Raw genomic sequence first — 22497 nt, 5'->3', positions numbered from 1 at the left:
GACTGCGACTTCCAAAACAACACCAAGATGGCCATATGATCTCTGTGCGTGTGTGAAAAAGGGAACTATCGTCGCTGTATTCCTCAAAACTGTAAAGTACTACCACATGGTAGAGCTTTCAAGATAAAAGTGCCTGGACTCCATGTTCGTTCTTCTGGGTCCGTCCAGCATCAAAGTCATGCTCGCCTAACAAGGGAATGTTCGGCATGGTCTGAGCGCCAGTCCTGAGAGCATATAGATAGCCACAGCTTTCGTTATGCTTTCTCTTCTACACTTCCCACAGCCTTTACTGGTTTTTTCCAAAAACACCGAGGACCTCGCTGCATGTTTGTCTCTTTTTCCAAAACACTATGGAAGTCTTTCATGACTGAGAAGTTTCCTGGGGTGTTTAATCGAAAGGTTGAAGCTATTACTGCATGTGTCGCAACACAGACTACAGCGTTTCATTCTCAATCGCGCAAGGGCACATGGTATGTGAAGGGTGTGCAAAATCTTCACGTGTACGTGACATGTGTGTCAACCAAAACCCTTGTCATTGTACGATGAGACACCCAAAATGAAATGAGACAAATTGCATGGCTTGTTCTCGTCGCGCGCGGTCGATATAAAAGCTCTCGTCCTCCTCCCGGTCTCCTTCTCTTCTATATCCTCACTTCCAGCGGGGTGATTACCAAAACAAGTAAAACGTCGACCAATGACTTTCCTCCCCCAATAAAAGATACAGGGCATGACAACATGGCTGGGGTATCCGTCTGCGACATTATCAAAACCTCGGAGATTGCATAGAATGTGCAGCATTCAATCTTCGCGACCAAAAATACAAGCTTGAATCTCTATGTGCTGTTGTTCTGAAAAACATACAACCTAATCTTCTATGACAAGCGCTGGCGGTACCAAAAAATCTCGACGAAGTCGTTATGTCGCGACTCGCTCCTTTCTTCCAAAAGCCACGGACACTTCTTCGATGAGATCGCCGGCACCGCGTCTCACTGAAATCGGCGGGAAAAACAACGGATGTCTCTTGTCGGAAGAACGAGAAAAGGCACCATGCACCCCATATGTCGCAGACGGTGAGCGGAACGAAACTTCATTGAAACGTCGCAACCCAGGTTGTATGACTGGCGGCTGGTCTGAAGGGGTATAAAAGTCTGCTACTTCCTTGCCTTAATTCTTCACATATCACACTCGTTCCTGGGTGCAATCAAATAGTACACAGTCGAATCCATGTCCTTTCTCTCTTTTCCAAAAGCTCCGTCTAACTATTACATGAGTTTGAGATGGCGGTACCAAACACGCTTTCGCACGACTTATGACGAGTAGATCTGAAGTTCTTAATTCATGCCTATATGCTGCAGCTCGCTTCATCAAATCTCTATTTGTTCCACAAGCATCAAACCCGGCCTCGCGCTTTACCATGCTCCTTTCTCCCAGTGTCCCGAAAAGAAAAGTAAACAGGCTATGAGAGAAGCAGAACTCGGTAAGCTGCCTATCCTTCCAGAGAAATATAAATACCCGCCTTTGCTTTTACCTTCCCTACAACCAGCGTTCTATGCTACAAAACCAAAAAGCGTTCACCCATTGCTAATGTCTGCTGCTCGTCCTCTTCCAAAGGAAACGCATCGTTCAAGCTATGAGCACTGGAGACGTCCAAATTGTCCAATGAAGAAACGAAAAGGAGCCATGATGGGTTTCAGCGTACTAAAATAAAACAGATATCATAATCATTACAGCATATCGCGAAACGCGGGGAGGGTAAAAGCATACACCATATTTTCAACACCTTCATAGTGAGGTTTCTTCTCGCGCTGCCTCTTGCCATCATGCCAGACTAGGAATCGCACAGACTATGTAAGCTTCTATGCGTGGCAGTCTTAATATTCTTAGCTACGTACCTGAGCGTTCATGAAACTGTTACACGACATATGGAGTGAGAAATGATGAGATATCGGTGTATAGTATTGGCAAAGGCAACGCCTGAACTATCTAACGAACCTGATCGATGAATCCATCGATCGGAATTACCGCTTGACGACGCCATCAAGTCCTCTCATAACGCGTGATGATTCCATCACGTATGAACCACGCCGTTCGATGAATCCATCGAACGTGCCCTGGAATTACCATCTTTCTACAGCACCTCTGCCGGCAAGTCTTTCCGCGACGGGCACATCAGATCCGTCAGCCAAGCTCGAAGCCTCCGGCGCGGCGCTCAACCATACGGCCACCATCGCTGCGGTCCTTGTGCCCACTTCGCGTGCGCAACGCATCGAACCGGGGTGCAAAAGCTCGGGGTGCAGGAGCTTGGGGCGTCTCATTCACCCAGAAACCCCTCTCCTTCCACCCCTTACCCACTCGCAAATCCTCTGGCAAGGGCAGGGCCAGTATGTACTCCCCCTTTGCATCCGCCCGTAGCATGACGCAAGGCCTTGGGGCGATTGGGCCGCTCTCTCCGGGACTTGTGCAGCAGACAACGCACGCTCTGGACGCCCCTTGACCCTTCGGGACAAGATAGGAGCGGATAAATCCATAGGCCGCGGTGAGCATGCAAAGAGCGTTATCTTCATGGTCGGCATCGTTCCAAGCTCTGATGCAGAATTTGGTCGTAAGGCATTTTTTGACTTCATCGCGAAGCAGTTTCGTGAGCTGAGCAGGAATGCCGTTGCGTATGACGACGTTGCGACCATCCTGAATAGGCAGCAGTATTGCGATGGGGTATTCCTTGGCATGAAGTTCCGAAGAGGCAGTCGCAGGCACGGAGCTTTCGGGTTCGGCATCGCTGGCGAACGGGCACTCGCCTTCTCGAGAGCGGCGTGATCGACGTTTTGCTCGCTTGCTCAAAGAGTGTTCGGCACTGGCTCGCCGTTTCCCTACGCCCTTCGTTGGCAGTGTCTTTCGAGGTACGGCAGGATCTTCTTGGAGTGTTAGTACCTCTGCCTTCATTCCAAAATTGGTGAGTTAATTACCAGTTGCTGACTCTTCTGTATCGGCAGCAAGACCAGTTGAAGCGGCAATGGAACGAACCCGCAGACGTTCCTGGTGCATGGCAGGTCGACTTCCTTTCACTCTACGTCGGTTCCATTCGTATTGAAGCATATCGGCAATCTCTTCGTCTTGCAGTGCTTCAAGAAACACGTTGGGTGCGTCGGGCACCTCAGGCAGGTTGGTCGCCATGTTGTTGATGTGAGGTGTCAAGGCTTGCAGTTGCAGTGACAGATTGACTGAGGTGATGATGTGTGCGCGCTACTTGGTAATCATGCTCGTGAGGGCAGGCACGAAAAATCGGACGACACGTTGACGTAGCTATGGTGATTTGGGCAGGAAGTCGCACCACGCCCACCAACTCTTCTCCCACACACCACTTCCCATGATGCCATCCAAATCACGAAGCAGGCCGCACGATTCGTTGAGCACAAGGAACATAACTGGAGATATAACTGCCAGTTCTGGTTAGGGAACTGTGCCAAACCCTGTTTGTCTGCTACGGAGCTAAAGAGTGGCGTGCCTGCCTACCCGGTCAATCTGCAACACGGGGTGAGTGTGCAGTACACCATTCCAGGGTGCCGAGACCCGGATAGTTCTGTCTCATCAGCGATGCATGCCCTTATATCTCAGGTCTAGGAACTGCGTCGGTAAGATGGATCACAGGTTGAGTTATCTTCATACGCAAGGTTATGAAAGCCAAAGGTAGCATACAGATTAGTCATAAATCGATACGATCACGCTCATCGATGTTGCTATCTCCATGTATTCATATGTTGTGGGCGGCAAGGCACAGTGCAGTTATGTCCAACATCACCTAGGGCATCCCTAAGGACGATGAAGCCATCGTCCCCGTACCATTCTCTTCCCCTTCCCCATGAGCGTTTCTCACGGGTGCTTTACTCGCGAGGGGCCCTCGCGAGCGATTCTTACAAGACGACGACACCGTCACCTCTTAGCCCTCCGGATAATGCACAGCCTTGCCGAGATAATCCTCACTGGCATCCACCTCACCGACTTATTCGAGCAAGCTCTTCTTCAACGAGTCTGTCGAACTCTTCGCTAAGAGTCTCGACACCATCCTCGTCGACTTCCTCTTTCTTGACGAAAGGAGCGGAAGTACGACTCGCATCCCTGAGCCTCTCATTCTCAGCCCTGAGCTGCTTGTTCTCAGTCTTGAGCCGCTCATTCTCGGCCCGGAGAGCATCCATGTCCGCCCTCATCTTATCGATCTCGGCACCACCGGCATCAGTCCGTGATCGCTTCGGCTCCGGTTGTTCGTCGTCGTCACCCCGTGAGCGCTTGGGCACCTGCTGTGACGGATGGTAGTGTCCTTTGTCGACAAGCGGCAGCACGCTATCGGCAAACTCGCGGTACTCTGGGTAGTCGCGTCGAATGACCTCCAAATCGAGTGGCGATGGGCGAGTTTGCCTGGGCCTACGCATCCCTTCGCTTGGGCACGCACGCTTCAGGAAGGCAGCAGAGAGCCAATATCGGTCACAAAGCTATCGAGCATCAGCATCTGATGGACCTCAAAATAGGGGAGAAGACTTACGCATCCTTGGTGGTTCATGGTTCCACAACGGCAGCAGCGACGAGGGCAAGAGCCGTCGCGGAGCAAATGATACGAGCCATGCCCGAAAATGTTTGTTTCTCCACAATGCAGGCAGGTCGTGTCCTTGCGGCTCATTCCAGAGCCGGCCGGAATCTCCAGCTGGTCGACGCAGTCGTGGGGCCGAAGGTAGTACATGACGTCGAGCTTCAGCCTATACTGACCGTTGTCGGCATTGTTATTGGCATTGGCACTGGCACTGGCATTGCCATGGGCAGACCCATCGTTGTACCCGTTGGCACTGGGGTTGGCACTGTAGCCACCTCTGCCGCGAGGTGCTCCAGATGGCGCATTGTAGCTCCCTCGTCGAGGTCCTGTCGGCACTTGACGTTGGCCGAAGCCCTGCGGATGGTTGCCGCGTCCTCGCATTTTTGCGATTTTTTGGCAGATTTCGAACAAAAGTTGGTGTGGTGTGGACGCGAGAGGTAGGAGGCAAGAGCTCTGGAGGCTCTTCGGGTACGAGCCACAGGCAACGAGGAAGGCACGTCTAATTCACTTTCACTCTTCACACCAGTCAACACGAAGCCGATTGACAGCGTGATAATCATCTTCCCATGGTACTGCGATGCCCAGAGGCGACCCAGAGACGACGAGCCAACCACACCTTCCGAATTTCATACGACTTATACGCGAGGAGATACTGGCTTTGGATGGCGGTGTGCAGGTAACTGAAGATTTCCAGGTGGAATGAGGTAAGTAAATTAAGAATACGAGACATCTAAACATGAGAGTACAAAGCCAGCGTGCCCTCGTCTACACGGGGCTACAGTGCATGACGGCGTGAATTTCGGGTGTCGCCGCAGCCATGGACATTAAAAAGAGAAGCGCGTCCTCGCAACAGCATTACCCCTCTTCTACGGCCCGCGATGAGCCCCGCCGTCGAGCTCGTAGGTATACTGAACAGGCATCTCCTGAGGTGGCTCGGCAGCAGCATGTTGATATTTGTAGGGCCCAGGAATGACAGGCTCAGAAGCCAACTCGGCCTTTGGGTACGCGTCTTGGTATATCACTGCCGGAGCGTAGGGTTGCTGCATCTTCTTCTTCTGTCGACGCTTGTAGAGAAACCATAGGCCTACGCCGACTACCAGCGCCAGTGTCGGTCCAATGGCGATACCCGCGATAGCTCCGCCTGACAAGGAGGAGGACGAGGAAGACGAAGACGAATTGCTAGACGGAGGTGGCGGTATGGCGCTCGATGCTGCGTTGGATAGGACGTCTGATGCTGTAGCAGGGGCGGAAGAGGGTGTTGATGATGCTGAGTCTGACGCAGACGAGGTAATTTCGGACGTTGGCGATGCGGAGCTTGGCTCAATACTCGAGCTACTTGTTGGAGCGGCGCTGGCGCTGGCAAGTGACACGAGGTCAGCCGAGAGAATCTGGCAGCGTACAAACTTCTCGGTGAATTTGTAGCCCGACGCGCATGTAGTCTGGCCTGGACAGCATGCTTGGTCTACGCCAACCTCAAGGTTAGCGCATGGCACCGAGTCGGCTTCTTCACAGACAGATGGCTGGTCGACGTAACAGCCAGGCTCGCTATTGGGATTGTCGATGCAGCACCATCCCTTATTGAGGAGGTTTTGGCACTGGGGGTAGCTTTCTCCCTTTCGGATACAGCAGAGCGTATTGCTGGGGTTGCATGTATTTGTTACTGCGCCTTCGCCTGGAAACGCATCTTCGCATACATCGCGTTTGAAGACTTCGAGTCCTTGCTTGAGGGCGCGCTTGATGTTCAGTGCAGCTTCCTGTGGTGTGGGGGAAGTTCTTGGTCGAAGGTCGAGTGCTCGTGTCGGGGGCTTATTGAGTGTATGCGCAAAAGTGACCGTAGTAAGGCAGAACAGGAAGAAGACCCATCGCGAGACCGTGATGAACGAGCCAGCCATCGGTCAAGCGGATTTGGTGTTGAAGGCCGAAGGTAACAATTCGGTACGCGTCTAGAGAATGGTTTGGTAGAGACGTACAAACACGCGAGCGAGGCCCAGATCTGATCTTATGAGAATAGTGTGCTGAAAGGCCGTGCACCGCCATTGTGCTGCGGTCGATATTGAGACCAATTGCAGTGGCTATCGCCCATCTTAGGGTGGGGGCCTTACAGCGCGCATGTGGATTACTGGCTAAGCGTCCTGAGGTTCGGCCTGAGGCTGTCAGGCAGCCTGGCGCTTAGCCTCATGCTCGTAGTTTCTTCCAATCCTTCTCGAAAGATATGCAAATACACATGCTGCAAGACATCGATGGGTTAGTCCGCGACTTTCCAATACATATGCTTCGCCATCATCGTTGCGCTCAGAAGAGAGGGGGAGGGCGGTCTGTCTCGTAGGTGTGTTATCATGCCAAGAGCACGTTGGCCCCACGGCAAGGCCTCCAGTAATAGGAGTAAGTCTCGTTGTGGCTGCAGCTGAAACAAGATAGTGACGATTTCCTGGACTATGGGTGGCTTATGGCGTCGATTTGCCACATGTTGAATTTGAGCGGAGGCGCCACGAAACACGTCGCTCAGTCTGGCGACTCGAGGTTAATGAACATCAGAGCCGGTTGTGAAGCTCCGGCGTGACTTGTTATTATCGTTTTTAGAATCTGTCGAAGTAGCGCTCTCGCGGCTACATCAGTCGTGTTGTGTGCGTGAAGATGTGTCGCAGCGTGTTGTTGTCGTCTGGTCGATCTTTCATCACGCTAATGCACGTCGAGCCGAGATCGGGGCCAGAGGCTAACCATCCTTGTAATTGGCGGCGGTATGACTTTGGGGGCCGGAACTGAACTCTCTCAGCTGCTGCTGACACGTCCGCAATATTAACTGTGGTAATGATTCCGCGCATATCACTCACACATGCCCTGAGCCTTGAGCAGACTCTACGCCATCACGTGTCCAATGTGAGCCCTGGCTCCAGTGCATCGCAACCATGGTTCTTAGTAAAATCTCATCTCAACAACCAAAGTACACCACAGTCATGTGCTGCTGCTGCTGATGCCTCGAGGGATGAAATAAGATTTCGCACTTGTGCGTCGTTCCTTCTTCATCCATCTTCAACTCCATCATGAGGCTCTACGCCAACGTCATGCCCGCGTTCCGCCGACCGATCCGAACTCCTTTCATCGCTACGTGTCTCGTACTCCTATCCGTTCTGACTTTCTGGAAACTGAGCTCCAATGTTCCCGATGAACCTTATGGCGGCATCGCTCTTAACGAAGGCCCGTTCGATAAGGCCCTAGTCGTCGCCTCCATGAAGCATGAGAACACGTCTTGGTTCTACGATGAGCTTCCAGAGTGGCGCAAATATGTCTATGTGGTGGACGATCCAACCGCCGAGCTCACGGTGCCGTTGAACAAGGGTCGTGAATCGATGGTGTATCTTTCGTATGAATACAACCCTACGCGATTATGTCGTTTGCTATGCAAGGACTGACTCTGAAATAGCTTCATCATCGACAACTATCACAAATTGCCAGGAAACATTCTCTTTCTCCACGCGGAGAGATACCAATGGCACAACGACGATCCCGACTATGACGGTCTGTCGATCCTGCGAAAGTTTCGCTTTTCCTACCTACAGGAAAAAGGGTATCTCAACCTGCGCTGTGTATGGGTTCTGGGTTGCCCGAACGAGATTCGCCCACTCACAGATGCAGTAGACGCAGCCCACACTCAGCCTCATGCGGGTCATTTCTACAAACAAGCCTTTGAAGTGATCTTCCCAGGTCGCGACATTCCAATGGCAGTTGGTGTTTCTTGCTGCGCGCAATTCGCTGCTACGAAGGAAAAGATACAGGAACAACCGGTTGAATACTATGAGCGCATTCGAAATTTGTTGCTGAGGACAACCTTGGAAGACTCAATCAGTGGAAGGATTATGGAGTATTCCTGGCATAGTAAGATACCCCACCCTGGTCATGGAGTTCCCAGTGTACTAATTCTTGTAGTAATATTTGGGCAAGACCCTATTCACTGCCCCAATGCGAGTGTGTGCTATTGCAAAATGCTTGGGTTGTGCAACCTGAAGTGCACTAGTGGCGCTTGCCATGGCCGGTACGAACTGCCTCCGTTCGCAACTCTCCCTGAAGGATGGCCGATCATTGGTTGGCATGGCGAGCAGCGAAAGCTCGGACTTCCGGGTTAAGGAAGACATATCGTTGAGTGCTCTGTGAGAGTAACCATGGCAGTCAATGTAGGTGCCAACTTGATGTATGGTAATACTCCCGACCGCTGAACGCTTGCTGTATTCAGCAAAACACTAGGCGAGGCGGGGCGACTGTAGAAACGGGAGCGGACTAGTAGGTCTGAACATGCGAATTAGCTCTCGTCAAAGAGAAGGACCGCGTCGGCCAATTACAATCGCCTTAGAAATTCTGACTTCACGTGTATCGCGACGATCTGCATGCGTTGAAAAGCCTCGTATTATAAGTATCAAATCATGCTTGGTCGAGCGACTGCGCCAAGCACGTAGCGAAATACCTTCCTCTTAATCTTTGCAGTTCCTCATGAGTACCCATTTCGGCGATAATGCCATCTTCCATAACGAAGATAACATCTGCGTGTCGAATCGTGCTCCTGTATGCAATGTCAGTGATCGATCATCCTGTATCTCCACATGGATGTACTCACAGCCTATGCGCGACGGCAATCGTCGTCCTCGACATCGCAGCCTCATCGAGTGCTTTCTGCACGATCCTTTCACTCTGAGTATCCAACGCTGATGTCGCTTCGTCCAACAGCAGCAATCGTGGCTGGCGAATGAGCGCCCTTGCGATCGCGATGCGCTGTCTTTGCCCGCCGGAGAACTGCAAGCCCTTAGACCCGCAGGGTGTTTCTAGACCTTCGGGTAACGAAGCGACGAACTCGAGGACATTGGCTTGGCGACAGGCTTCTTGAATCTCGGCGTCGGAAGGCTTGTGTTGGAGACCAAGGGCAATATTCTCTCGTACGGAGCCAAGGTAGAGTGGTGGCTCCTGTTGGACCAGCGACATGTAACGGCGGTAGAGCTGAGGGGACATGTGCGAGATATCCTGATCATCCAATGTAATGCGTCCGGATATCGGGTCGTAGAAGCGTAGCAACAGAGATACGACTGTACTCTTGCCACAACCTGAAGGGCCAACAAAAGCAGCGAATTTGCCGGGCTCGATCTTCATGGAGATACCCCTAAGCACCCGGAATGCGTTGCGCTGCTTGTATCTGAACTCAACATCTTCCATGGCGATGGTGCCATCAGATGGCGGCCCCTTCCCGTCGGTTTCATCGGATTCGCATATGGTCGGTTTGACTGTCCGCAGCCACAGGATGTAGTTCGCGGCGCCTTCTGCCTTTGTGATCGACGTGCTGTACATGAAGAATTGCGCGACACCCTGCCCACCAAAGACGATGGCGATGAAGATGACAAAGAACTGCGACGTAGTGTACTCGCCTTTCGCAATTAGCCGCGATCCGTACCAGAAGCCTAGAGCCATGACTAAGAAGTCAGCGGATTGCGAAAGCGCGTATGGGATCAGCGCAAAGGTTAGATTCTTAACGACTTTGCCCGTGATAGCCCGGAGTGTGTCGCTGTATTGCCGCATGATCGAGGTTTCGAGAGTGAGCATGCTGACCGTCCGTATGGAGGTGACGGCTTCCGTAGCCAAACCCGCGCTGCCAGAGAACTGTTCCTCTGTGGCACTCTCGAGTTTCTGGTCCAGTCGAATACGATAGTAGCCGGCAGCGACGATGATGGTCAGCCCGCCGAACACCAGCGTCAATCCAAGCCTCCAGCCATACGCTATGCCAAGCGCACTACTCGCCGTGATATTGACCAAGATGTTGAACATAAGACCCAAGTTCGCAGACATCAACTCTTGCAATGCTGTCGGCGCCGATGACAGCTTTGAGGTCAACGCGCCAGACGAGTTCTCCGGGCGGTCGAAGAACTCCTGGTCAAAGCTGATAATGCGTTCGATCATCTCTCTTCGGTAACGATGAGTCATTGCCTGCCCAATGTTGTTGCATGCAAGGCCGATCATAAAGTATGCGAAGAGGTTGGCGAGAGCCAGCACGAAGAACATGAGTGCCCAGAAGTTTGCTTCATCTTGTGCCTCAGACCCTTGCAGTGTGAACACCCGAACAAGACGAGAGAAGATGATAGCCTGGGCTGGGTAGGTACCACCGCCGATGATGCCACCAATGATGGTGGCGGTATACCAGACCCAAAGATCAAGGTTCTCCTTTAGCATGATCCAGATGCATTTGAGGAGAGAGTAACCCAAGGTTCCAGCAGCAAGCTGCTCGATTTCGCGCTCGAGATCCGTGTTGCTGTACTGCGATTGCATTCGTCGCATTGGGGCTTTGCTGTCCAGGGCGTCTTCAACATCTGCTGTTTCCAGCAGCTCTTTCTCAATGTCCTCGTCGTTGGCCTTTGTACCAAGATCTTGTGCGCGCACCATGGCTGCATACAGACCATCACTCTCGAGGAGTTCATGATGTGTACCCTGCTCATAGATCTGACCTTCTTTCATGACGATGATGTTGTCGGCCGCCATCACAGTGGCAAGCTTATGGGCAATGATCAGCGTCGTCTTGTTGATCGAAACGCGGTTGAGTGCGCTCTGCACGACCTTCTCGGCGCGAGGGTCCAAAGCGCTAGTCGCTTCGTCAAACAACAAGATCTTGGGGTTCGAGATGATGCTTCGAGCGATGGCAATGCGCTGTCGTTGACCACCGCTCAACATACTTGCGCGCTCTCCAACTTGGGTATGGTAGCCTTCCGGTAGCGCCTCGATAAAGTCATGCGCGTTGCTGTTCTTACACGCTTCTTGCACGAGTTGCATTTGCGCTTCCGCCGGTAAATCCCTTTGGTCTCCTACAAGGCCCTTGATGATATTCTCGAAGATTGTGCCTTGGAAAAGGGTAGGTTCCTGCTGAATGAGGCGAATGTTGGACCGCAACCATTTCGTGTTGTATTCGGAGATGTCTCGACCATCAAGCAGTATCTGACCAGTAGCAGGTTGGTACCATCGCTCAAGCAAACCGACCAAGGTCGATTTACCACATCCACTGGGCCCGACCAGAGCGGTTGTCTTTCCCGCTGGTATCGTCAAACTCAGTCCTCGAAGGACCTGTGCGCTGGGTCGTGCCGGATAGGCGAACCGTAGATCGTTGATGATAATTTCCCCGTCGCAGTCGGATGGCTGCATGCCTTCTGCCGAGAGTGGATCGAGTGCTGATGGCCTGTCGATGATGGAGAACAACTCGCCTGCCGCCGAAGAGGCATTGGTGAAAGCCTGGATCTGAGGGAAGATGAGCAGTGTTGCAGTGGCACCGAGCACGACACTCAGGACGACTGTGAAGACTGTGCCCACGTCACCAATCTCCCCGCTCTGGAACATGCGAAAACCTTGCCAGAAGGCTAGCGAAGTACCTGACATAACCAGGAATGTTTGGCCGGAGAAGAGCACACCATAAATGACGGACTTCTTGTTACCCTCCTTATGCGCCTTCTGGAGGTAAGTCTCGTATCCGTCAACGATCTTCTGGTGAGCCCCGAAGGCGTGAATAGTTCTGATTGAGCTGATCGCATCTTGTGCCAGAGTCCCAGCTTGCGAGTAAATTTTGGTCTGTGTGCACGTTGTTAGTCCAGCCCAACGAGACATATCGTGCCGGTACTGACCACTCTAGCTTCGATGGGCGCATCCATGCCTATGCACACCCCCGTGATTAAGAAGATGGCAGGTATTATGCTCATCACGATAAGAGCAAGCTTCCATTGGACAGAGATTGCCACGATGAAGCCGGAGAAGAAGAGTGAGATGCCTTGGACGCATGTGAAGAGCTTTTCCGCGGTGCCTTGATTGATTCTGTTGCCATCTAGGCCGCGATGTCAGCATTGTGTACCTGGGTACTTGAGGTAGGCTACTCACTGGTAGTAACCTGAGTCGCGGCAGATCCACTGCCATCTTTGTCGAAATGAGCCACATCCTGACGGAGCAACTTGTCCAGAAAGTCCTCTCGCAACGCGCATGTTGTCCTGGCTGCCGCGATACAGATGCACAGAGTACCCAAATACCCAATAACGAAGCGAGCGACAAAGAGGTAAACAAAATAGAGTACCAAGTTGTCGATGTTGCTGGTAAAGTTCGAGCTATCTTGGCCGGTCGCTTGTTGGTTGAATTCGGCTGTGGACTGTCCAAAGACAAGAGTCATCAAGGGGAGCGCAGCACCAACGACGACGGCACCTGTGAGTCCAAGACCGAACAGTACGCGATCAGCCGTGCTGGCGTATGTAAAGATACGCTGTGAGAAAAGACATCAGTCTGCGGTCGTTACTCTCGTGCGCATCTGTGACTTACAAAGTAGTCTTTCAGACTTCCTTCTTTCTCTTCTTTCTTCGCTTCTTCGTTGGAAGCCTTGCTCGATTTCCCATCATCAACATCGACTTGCTTTTCTGGGTCGGCGTTGCCAGAAACATCGATCGCGACAGCGGGTCTGTCTGCTGTCTCCTGCATCGTGTTGGAGCTGTGAGTAGTCACCGACGGCGCGTCACGGGTGTCCATCATCGTTCACAATGCGCAAGCAACATACGCGCATTAATGCAGCAGGCAGGACGTGTTGTTTGTCGCATGAGATAAGCAGGCCTAGAGCGTGTCTATAGCGTCGCGTTCACGGGCGTCTCGCGCTCCGGACGTCAAGGCCTCCGGCGTTGCCAAGGCGGCGCCCATCAGCCGCAGAAACAAGACGTCATGACATTCAGGCATCATCAAAACCGATCGATATGAGCCGCGAGTAACAATCCACGCGTGGGATATCTGTTCATGGCCGTTGGGGAGGGCCTGCCCTGGTGGTGTAACGTCTTCATCACTAGCGAGGAGAGATTACTGGAGTCGCGACTGCCAAAAGGGATGTACTAGGCTGCACTTGGATTAGCGCCAATTGGGCCTGGTCGGGATCACGGACGTCGGGGCTGCGTACAGCCTTCGCCGTGTCTTCGCATTCTCGTACTCATTTCTTCTTCTGACTTCCGCTCTTGAACTCGCAGTGTCTTCACATCCGTCGTAGCTTCTTGGCTGCACCCAATATGACTTTCGATTCGGTCGGTTGGACCTTAAATGGAGCTGATCAATTTAGATTTGGGTCACGTCACGTGATTGCTTCACAAAAACCTCGGAACTCAGCTTTGCAGGCCCTTAGGGGTTAAATCATTTTCTTAAACATCGTCGTTATATCTAAGGTTTAGGAACCATACAGCAACCTCTATATAAGCTGCTTCGGAAATTCTGAAACAGTCAGATATTCCTAACTCCTAATACCACTGCGTCTTTTACAGCACGTTCTCACCTCAATATTTGTGTTCCTGGCTATCGGGAAACTAATGTAGGGGCTTGCATCGATGTATCTCTCCTATTGTTCTAGCTCAGACAAAGACAAACACAGTGTGGCGGTCTACACATTGTCACGTCCAAATACAGACAACAAGTCTCAGACATTGTTTGCGTTGGCCACAGTTCGGGTAATGCTTTCAACATATACATGTCCATGATCGATAAAACGACAAAATCCCCTAAAAGGAGCTTTGAAATCATGACGGGAATAGGCGCATCGTGAGCGCCACTAGCATGACAACATCAGTCTTTGAAGGGGCGTTCGATCGCGAGCGGGTAGCGAAGAGCTTCCTCAATGTTGACCTGCGTTTTATTCCGTTCCGACAACGACCAAACTGGGTGGATATGAGCATCTTCACAGTGACGTCCAGGTGGTTCTTTCGTGCAGATACACCTTACTATCATATAATGCGCCCCGTGACTGGCCCTATCAAATCCTGTCAGCGTGTGTTGACCCAAAGTGTAACAACTCAGTGAATCTCGCGAAAGTCGTGCGCCTACGTCATGTGCGCTGCGCAACGCCTGAATGACCACAGCAACTCTCCTTTCTCTTTACGGGTCCGCTTTACCGATTGCCCACACCAACAGGCTCACTCAACTCTGGAGTAGACGCCCGCTCAACCAATCTCATTCCCCTGACCACACCTGAGCTTATCATGTTGAGCGCGCCGACGGCCAACGAGATCGCTTCTGCAAGCAGCTCCACCAGCACCAACATGAGTGCGACCGACATGGAGACCCAACAGCAACTCGCCATTCCGATCGAGGCCAGCCGCGAGAAGATGACGCGCAGTCAGCCATCATCCGAAGTCGCGCAGGTCGATGGCGACCCAGCGAACACTGTATACCAGGAGAGGCTGGCTCAGATCAAGACGCTGTTCGCCTGGCGTGCGACTGAGACAGAAGTTTCGCTCCACGTAGGTCATGACAATACACAAACGAACAATGAGACTGATAAGACATCGAAGGACAATGCGCTGTGCAAGAACATTGCGCTATGCATCAACGCCGCAACCGAAAACACCTGGCGGAAGGCACGAATAGCACACGGCATGATCGCCTCATCGATTTCGACAACCAGCTCCCCCAACGGCAGCGGAAAGCCGAGTTCTGGGCCGGACAGCGACGACGAGCGCGGCGCGAGCCCCGACACTGATCGTACTTCGTACCCTGGAAGCGACGATGGCAAGACCACACGGAAGCTCCGCCAGGCGTTGATGGTCACTGGCGGGCGGTATGGGATTCTACAAGACGATCTCCGCGACGCAAAAGACGCTCAATACCAAGCTCTCAACCAAAAATACGCCGAGCAGCGGGCGCAGCGCCTGAACAACAAGCGATTAGTAGATCAGTGGTCCCAAGAAGTGGCCGACATGGAGGCCTATTGCCAACAGGTTGACGAGACAAACCGAGACCTGAATGACCGTTTCGTTGAAGCGGCTGAGAAGCACCAAGCGGAGGTCAAGGCCAAGGATCTGAAAACGGCGACGTTGAAGGCAGATCACGACCTGGCCATCGCAGCCCAGCGTGAAGAAACCGAGAAGTGGCACCAAGAATGCCTGCGAAAAGAATCCACGTTCCTGAAAACGGTCGAAAAGGTGACCGCTGAGCGTGAAGATATAAAGAGGAAGGCCAATCTTGAGAAGAGGAAGATTCTCAAAGCACACAGGGTCAAGACTGACGATCTGAAAAGCAAGAACGAAGTATTGGAGATGAAGAACAGTCGTATGGTAGCTGAATACTACGACGCCATGTCTCAGGAAGAGGAGACCATCATCAGCCTCACGGCTCGGATCCAGCAGCTCGAGAAAGAGTACGAAACCATGTCACAGATGCTACGCCAGAAGTTCACAACCGGAAGTGAGCTTCAGCGTGTGTTAGAGGCAAATGCTGCTGGTAAAGAAGAAGCAGCGGAGCATCGGGCGGAAGTGCAGCGATTGAGGACGCACGTCGAAAACCTGCTCGACACAATCCAGAATACCGAGACGGACATCACGCGACACCGAGAGGCCGAGCAGGATGTGCGGGCGGCGTTGAACCGTTCTGAAAAGATTGTGCAGCTGCTGGATGACAAACTGGCACTGAAGAAGGACCAAATCCGCGACTTGGCAAAACAACTCGAACAAGTACAGCAAGGTAATGTTGTACCGGGCGCTCATTGTGCAGCTCTCGATGCGATCGATCTCGAGAATGAGCAACTGCGAAACTCTCTCCAAGCGGAGCGTGACGAGAAGACCGACATGCAAGCCAAGCTTGATAAGCTTGACAGCGATCACCTCAGAGTCTCCATCGAACACGACATAATGGAGGCCAAGCTCATTGTAGAACAGAAGTCCAACAGCACGCTCAAGAAAAGTACAGAAGCGATGATGCACGAGCTGAACATGCTCCGCAAGGTAGCCAAAAGCCGGCAAGGTGCTCTCGGTGAGCAAGACCAGTGCGAGCTGCTGGACCTGGTGAGCGGGACCGCCGCAACTAGCCAAAGCCTCATCGAAACAAACGCGCAGCTACAGGATAGACTTCAGGAGATCGAGCAGTGGAGCAAGACCATCGTCGACAAGTGCGAGAGCGACGTTATGAAGGTAAACAGCGACGTAGATTATTGGTACCACCTCTTTTTCAACGAGGCCGTCCTAACAACCGAGCGCTTGCACAACGAGATTGCCGCCCTCAAAGCAGAGAAGGGTGAGCAACATTTCGTCGAGCCGGCTCCACCCGCCAATCCCGAGGTCCATGATCGGAAGACGCTGGCATTTGCTATGGCACATGGGCTCCAGGGTGTTCCGCCGGAGCTGATCTCTGCGACCTACTACGACTCTACGTCCGGAGTGTGTTTGTCGCCTACTGAAGCAGCGTTGAAAGCACTGAGACCACAGGGATGGTACCCCATCTACATTGCGGGTAAAGTGTGGTTGTCAAAGATGGTAGCGGCACTCTCCGAGGAGCAGGCTGCGATGCGCATTGAGGCTGGCGATCATAATGCGAGCCAGGGTAGCGCTGGCTCTGCGCGATCCTCCGTGAGCAACACATACGCGCAACGGAACACCAACTTCCCAACCAACTCTGGCGCCCACGACGAGGTGGCAGATAGTGCGTCAGATCCAAGGACGCCCATTTTGACGCACGCATCGAGCGAACGAGAGCACAGTCCCGTCACCCCCGAACGCGACGACCGGACGTCAATCCCAACGCAGGCACGGAAGGCGAAACATCAAGTGGTACGCCGAGTCGCGCGAAGCCGTCTCGTCGAGGTATCGCAGATACCAGAATATCAATCGTCGTGGCAGCAGATTGATGGAAGGATGACGCGTGAGGTATGGGAGGGCATGGACGAGGAGCTCAGGGTCCACTGGGCAACGGATTACCTCAGGATTGAAGACGACTAAGCGCCTGGCAATACGATATGACGAATAAGACGAGGATCGAGGATTGCATTATCATGTGGCGACAGCGGAAGACGAGGCCGGGATGGATTGCTGGCCATGCAAGGCAAGCAAGGTGGCAGGCGCGACAATCGGTCTGCAATCCCCAAATGAGACTACCCCATTGCGCGAGTATAGTGCACACAGGCAGGGGACGGGTCACGGTCGAAGATGCTCAATGAATGAGACGCGCGAGCGCTGGAGCATCTGGAAAGCGAGATGGGATGATGCGGGAAGGACGACACGCGCGGTAGCATCCATGGATTTCGGTTCTGTCCATGTTCGCGCTAGATCCTTCGCGGCAGCGCCGAGCGATCTGCAGGATGACACGCATGATTGGCGTTTGACGAGCCAACGTCACTTCATCTTCAGTAGCTATTATTGTTCTTATATATCAATCAACGTTGAAAATCTATGCCTGTTCAGTGTCTTCCCTACTGCTAGGTGGGTGCCTTTGTTATATAAGCCGGCAACAGCCCGCGCAAACCACCACGCGCACGCAATTCGCAAGGTTTGTACCTCTACACAACCACTTGCATCGTTACTGTGACATTCTTTCTCTTTCGCGATTAGTATGCGATCGACTGAAGCTGACAAGGTCATCTTAGAGCCGCGGTCGAAGTTCGCGGCCGGTGTCGTGATCAGTGACGTCATCGCCCTCCCCCTCACCAAACGGTCCCACCAGCGGTGTCCAGTACGGAGAAGGCACCATGAACGCAGGCATATATCGCAACTCATACTAATGGCTGTACACTTGGATGCCAACACATTGAGACTCCTTTTTGCGCAGCGCCGGGGCTTCCATGACAGCTACGCGGGATGCAGCTCTCGCGCACATCAGCGCCTGGCTCACTGAGACGCGATAACGCACAAGTTGTTCGAACGCATCTAGAGGTACCGCAAGCGGACTCTCATACATATAATCATCCTCGGCGTCTGATTTGTCTCGCAGATATGCTGTGTTGGGATGTCGCGCTCGCCATCTGTTCCTCCACCGGCGCCCCTTCACCTTGTCACGACCACCGCGGCCAGCACACCAAACGGCGTCCAGAATCGCAATGACGTCGCCAGCCACACAAGAACTATCTGCTGCCTTCTCTCTCTCGTCTTTCTTGCTATTGTCGCGTTATTGAGCCTTTACCGAGCCAGTCAGGCGCTGCTGCGCAAAAAGTGAAGGAGACCTGAAACACAACTTTTCGACCCCAACCCCCGAACCCCCGCAGAACGACGCCAGATCCCAGTCAGAACGCCAGTTCCTCGAGAGGCTGGGCCAATAGCTGGCCGCCGCCACAGTATGCGACGCCGAATCGGGTAACTGAAGTATCCACCACCACCACCTGCACCGCAGAAGATGGAGGAAAAGGTGCGGTATTTATCTACCTTCATGCTCACAGACGCTCTAACCAGCCTCCTCAATTGCTTAGATAACGACGCCGAGCCTTTCTCCCACAGAGCTCACCTTGTGGCTGTCAAAATCAATTTCTATTCGTCTCTCTTACACCACACACTACTTCCTGATTATCTTCAAGCATCTCAGCGACTACTTTCTCACTTCTTTCACACCTACGTATTCATCAACATGTCCAACAATATGGACTTCGACTTCAGCATGTTCTGCAACGACGACTTCCTCAAGGACATCCCTCTGCCGTCCGTCGAGACCTCTGGCGACGACGTCGCTCTCAACTTCGACTACGGCTTCAACGCTGGAGAGTTTGCCGGCGATATGTCGTTTGGACTTCCTGGCGGTGACCTCCTGAGTCACGCCAGGCATCTACAAGGTGCTGAGTTGGCGTCCTCTACTCTCCCCAAGGCCATCGAGACCCTCCCGGCCTCCACTTTGCCTGCCGTTCCAGGGCCTATCGAGGCAATGTGGACGCCTCTCATGAACCCAGCTCCGCCGGCAACCCCGGCCAAGAAGACCAAGGCCCCCGCCAAACCTCGCGCGACCAAGCCCAAGGCTCCTCCCAAGCCCAAGGTTGTCAAGGTGAAAGCTCCGCCCAAGCCCAGAGCTCCCAAGCCTCCCAAGGAGAAGGCCGCCAAGGTCACCAAGCCCAAGAAGCCTGCGAAGGCTCACAAGCGCACCGTCTCTGCACCCTCTGGACCCGTTCGTTGCGTCGGAGAGCTTTACCACCTCCCCTGGTCTCAACTCTCCCAAGAAGAGAAAGGCCGTCTTCTACTTCCTCTCCTCCAGGGCATTGACCCCAGCACCGGTATCAAGATCGGCGAGCCCGGCACTCTACTTCCCCCACCTGACTTCGAGATGATCGGCGAAGACCTCTTCGGCACTGGCGACAGCGGCGCCAAGCTCATGGGTACCTCATCCTCACCCTCAGAGAAGCAGCGCGGCAGCCTCACCATCACACCTTCAAGCCCTACTGCATTCCTCAGCAGCCCGGCTACCGCTACTACCACCCGCGACTCCGACGCCGAGGACGCCGCCAAGTACCGCGCTCTCATGGCAGCTCAGAAGGCGCAGATGTCTACCACCAGTTCTCCTATGTCCAACTCCGATATCAACAACATCGACATCGACATCAACAACACTGTTCAGTCATTGGGCAACGACGCCGTCAACATGGACAACTGCCTCAACAAGAACACCTCCTCTTTCGCCTCCGACTTCCAGCTCGACCTCCCCGATTTCCAGCTTGACTTGTCAGAGTTCGAGTTCAATCTCGACGACATGTCTCATCCAGCCCATCAAGGTCTCAACTCCGGTCGCGGTCTCGGCGGTCCTTGTGGAAACGGCGTCATCGGCGACCCGGCTCCGGCTCCAGCAGTTCAGCCTGTCTCTCCTGTCAACAACAACATCGATCTCTCCGACGCTGCCGCCATGCTGAACGCCCGTCGCGGTATCGGTCAGACCCCCACTCCCGCTAGCGACTATGGTCGTCTCCGTCAGATGGAGGCTCTCAAGCGCAATGCTGAGCTCCAGGCTGCTGGTCGTCGTCGCTAGATGCTTTCTGTAGTCGGCGTTGGATGGTATCATGTCATGTATCTGCTTTTCTTTCTTTTGTTGCCTTGATGGCGCGGTTGCGAGGAGCTTACTGGCTTGGACTGACTGGCACATTGGCTGGTGGGTTGGTATGGGCCTTGGTGGTGCTTACTGGAAGTGAGATGGACATGAAGATGCATGGAGATGGATATGGATACGGAACGCTCACATCGCATCACCGCTGAGCATCGGATGAGCTTGATGAGAAACTTTGACAGAAGAATATACCCATAAAACCCATCGTCTCTTCCCTTCTGCACCGCGTGACCGTGATATCTGCCCTGCTATACCAACGTCTTTGCTTCTACACCTCTTCTCACACGTCAGCATATCCACCTTACCTCTCGTGCCCTTCCACCAGCACGTTCAAAGCTTCGACTTACTTTCTCTATGCTTCTCAAACATCTCATAACAGCCTTCCTCCCACTTCCTCATCAGTTTTCCACATATCAGGTCTCCAGGCGGTACAACCTGCCCAGCGTAAACCCCAGCGAGTCCGGTCTTGCGATCAATCCACCAGATGAGATTGGGATAGCCGCCCCAAAGCATTGTCCCTGCTTTCTTTCCGTCAGGCGCGTCGTCCATCATGATCAGGCCACCGAGGGCGTAGTCTTTAGCTACGTGTTTGGGGGTACCGCCCATTGCGTTGTTCGCCTGTGTTATCATTAGCCGAACCGCCCTTGAAGAATAGAGGAGGAGGAAGTACATACCGCATCATCCTGCACAACAGCATTTAACATCGCCCGACTCCCGTCACCCAACTGCGGCTTGAAAAACACATCCAGACTCTCTTTACTCAACACCTTGCCCTCCCCTCCCTCATCGCAGTCCAACACCCCCTTCAACACCTTAATATACTCCTTCGCGCACGTAAAACTCCCCTGTCCACCCATACAACCCGTCACCTCCCCACCCTCATCATCCACAAAAGGCATCTTCCCCTCATGAACACCCAATTTCCCATCTTCACCCCTCCCCGCCATCTCCGCCATCCTGTCCTGTAAATCCGGGCGCGTGGAGGGAAAAAACGTAACATCAGTGATACCAAGCGGACCCCAAAGATTCTTCTTCATGTATTCTTCTAGTGTGAGACCGGAGATGCGTTCGACTAGTAAACCAGCGTAATCAACACCAGGCCCATACGCCCAGCTCTCGCCCGGCTGAAACACAAGCGGTGCGTTGAAGCGCTCCACAACCGTTGGTGAGGCATTCATTTTCTTCCCGTGATATTTCAGCCAGGCTAGCGTTTTCGGATGCATGCCTTCGTACGTGAGGCCGCTCGAGTGCGTCAGCAGTAGACGGAGAGTAATAGGCTTCGTGTGTTTCTCCTCAATAGGGACACCCGCGTCTGTGAAACCAGTGAGGACGTTCAATACTTCCAGTTCTGGGATACGGGGGTAGATAGGTTCGTCTAGGGTGATGTGGCCGCGTTCTACGAGTTGCATGGCGCAGAGGGCGGTCATGAGTTTGGTGCAGGATGCGACCCACATCATGGTGTTGAGGTCCATGGGTTTAGCTGAGCTGGGGTTCATAGAGGTGCTGCCGAAGGCTTTGGAGTATTTAAAAGAGCCTGGTGTTTGTTAGTACTGGAGATTGAATATTGTAATGGGAAGATGTGTAGTGTACCATCACGGCTGGTGGCCGCTAGAGCACACCCGGGGATTTCTTGCGCTGCGATGGCGTCGTTGATGGTGGTTTCGAAATCGGTCATGGTTGTGGTAAAGACTTGAGTAGTTTCATGCAAGAATGAACGTGGTGACTTGCTCCAAGCTGTATGGCTATGGTCATGTGTGTACACGTTGCGCAGGGACCGCAGGCTGCAGGGTCGAGATCGGTGTCAAGATGACAGAAGTGGTTCCAGAGATTTCCTTAGTTTTTAGGCTGCAGAGAATATCACGGACTACAACTCACGGATAAAGCGGTAACGTATACAGAGCAAGGGTTGCACGAAAACTGCCTGGTGTTTGCTGTGGTGATTCGTCCATGGCGGGCCAGGATGGGCTGCCGAGGTACACGATGCGGGGCTTGGATCCTTCAACCGCTAGTCGCGACGTCGACTAAGCCGCGAAATCCACGACTTATGAGACAATGAAGAAAGAAAGTACAGAGAAATTGTAACTTTTCCAGTTTCTACTTCCATGGCGCTTTTCAGT

The 22497-nt window shown here is 53.0% G+C and overlaps 6 protein-coding genes across 6 annotated transcripts; 2 read left to right on the top strand and 4 right to left on the bottom strand.

Moving 5' to 3' along the window:
• Window positions 1-2178: 2178 nt before the first annotated feature.
• On the bottom strand, window positions 2179-3171 carry J4E92_009368 (uncharacterized protein; the record flags this gene model as incomplete). The annotated part of the gene is made up of 2 exons (XM_051500716.1): window positions 2179-2912; window positions 2964-3171. 2 exons carry the CDS (start codon window positions 3169-3171, stop codon window positions 2179-2181), a joined length of 942 nt encoding a protein of 313 aa, XP_051349063.1.
• An 818-nt stretch (window positions 3172-3989) lies between these two features.
• On the bottom strand, window positions 3990-4538 carry J4E92_009367 (uncharacterized protein; the record flags this gene model as incomplete). The annotated part of the gene is made up of 2 exons (XM_051500715.1): window positions 3990-4357; window positions 4535-4538. The coding sequence occupies 2 exons, from the start codon at window positions 4536-4538 to the stop codon at window positions 3990-3992; spliced, it is 372 nt and encodes a 123-aa protein (XP_051349062.1).
• A 4643-nt stretch (window positions 4539-9181) lies between these two features.
• J4E92_009366 (uncharacterized protein) lies at window positions 9182-13051 on the bottom strand (the record flags this gene model as incomplete). Its single annotated transcript, XM_051500714.1, has 4 exons — window positions 9182-12163; window positions 12217-12413; window positions 12467-12839; window positions 12896-13051. 4 exons carry the CDS (start codon window positions 13049-13051, stop codon window positions 9182-9184), a joined length of 3708 nt encoding a protein of 1235 aa, XP_051349061.1.
• Window positions 13052-14332: 1281 nt separating this feature from the next.
• Window positions 14333-17310, top strand: J4E92_009365 (uncharacterized protein; the record flags this gene model as incomplete). The annotated part of the gene is made up of 2 exons (XM_051500713.1): window positions 14333-14341; window positions 14461-17310. The coding sequence occupies 2 exons, from the start codon at window positions 14333-14335 to the stop codon at window positions 17308-17310; spliced, it is 2859 nt and encodes a 952-aa protein (XP_051349060.1).
• Window positions 17311-18925: 1615 nt separating this feature from the next.
• J4E92_009364 (uncharacterized protein) lies at window positions 18926-20305 on the top strand (the record flags this gene model as incomplete). Its single annotated transcript, XM_051500712.1, has 1 exon — window positions 18926-20305. The coding sequence occupies one exon, from the start codon at window positions 18926-18928 to the stop codon at window positions 20303-20305; it is 1380 nt and encodes a 459-aa protein (XP_051349059.1).
• A 405-nt stretch (window positions 20306-20710) lies between these two features.
• Window positions 20711-22055, bottom strand: J4E92_009363 (uncharacterized protein; the record flags this gene model as incomplete). Its single annotated transcript, XM_051500711.1, has 3 exons — window positions 20711-20998; window positions 21055-21914; window positions 21971-22055. The coding sequence occupies 3 exons, from the start codon at window positions 22053-22055 to the stop codon at window positions 20711-20713; spliced, it is 1233 nt and encodes a 410-aa protein (XP_051349058.1).
• Window positions 22056-22497: the final 442 nt, after the last annotated feature.

This window comes from Alternaria infectoria (genome assembly GCF_024043175.1).
Source record: "Alternaria infectoria strain BMP 0036 chromosome Unknown scaffold_23, whole genome shotgun sequence".
Lineage (NCBI taxonomy): Eukaryota > Fungi > Ascomycota > Dothideomycetes > Pleosporales > Pleosporaceae > Alternaria > Alternaria infectoria.
Note: the sequence above shows the minus strand (reverse complement) of the source record. Positions and strands in the feature narration are given on the sequence as shown.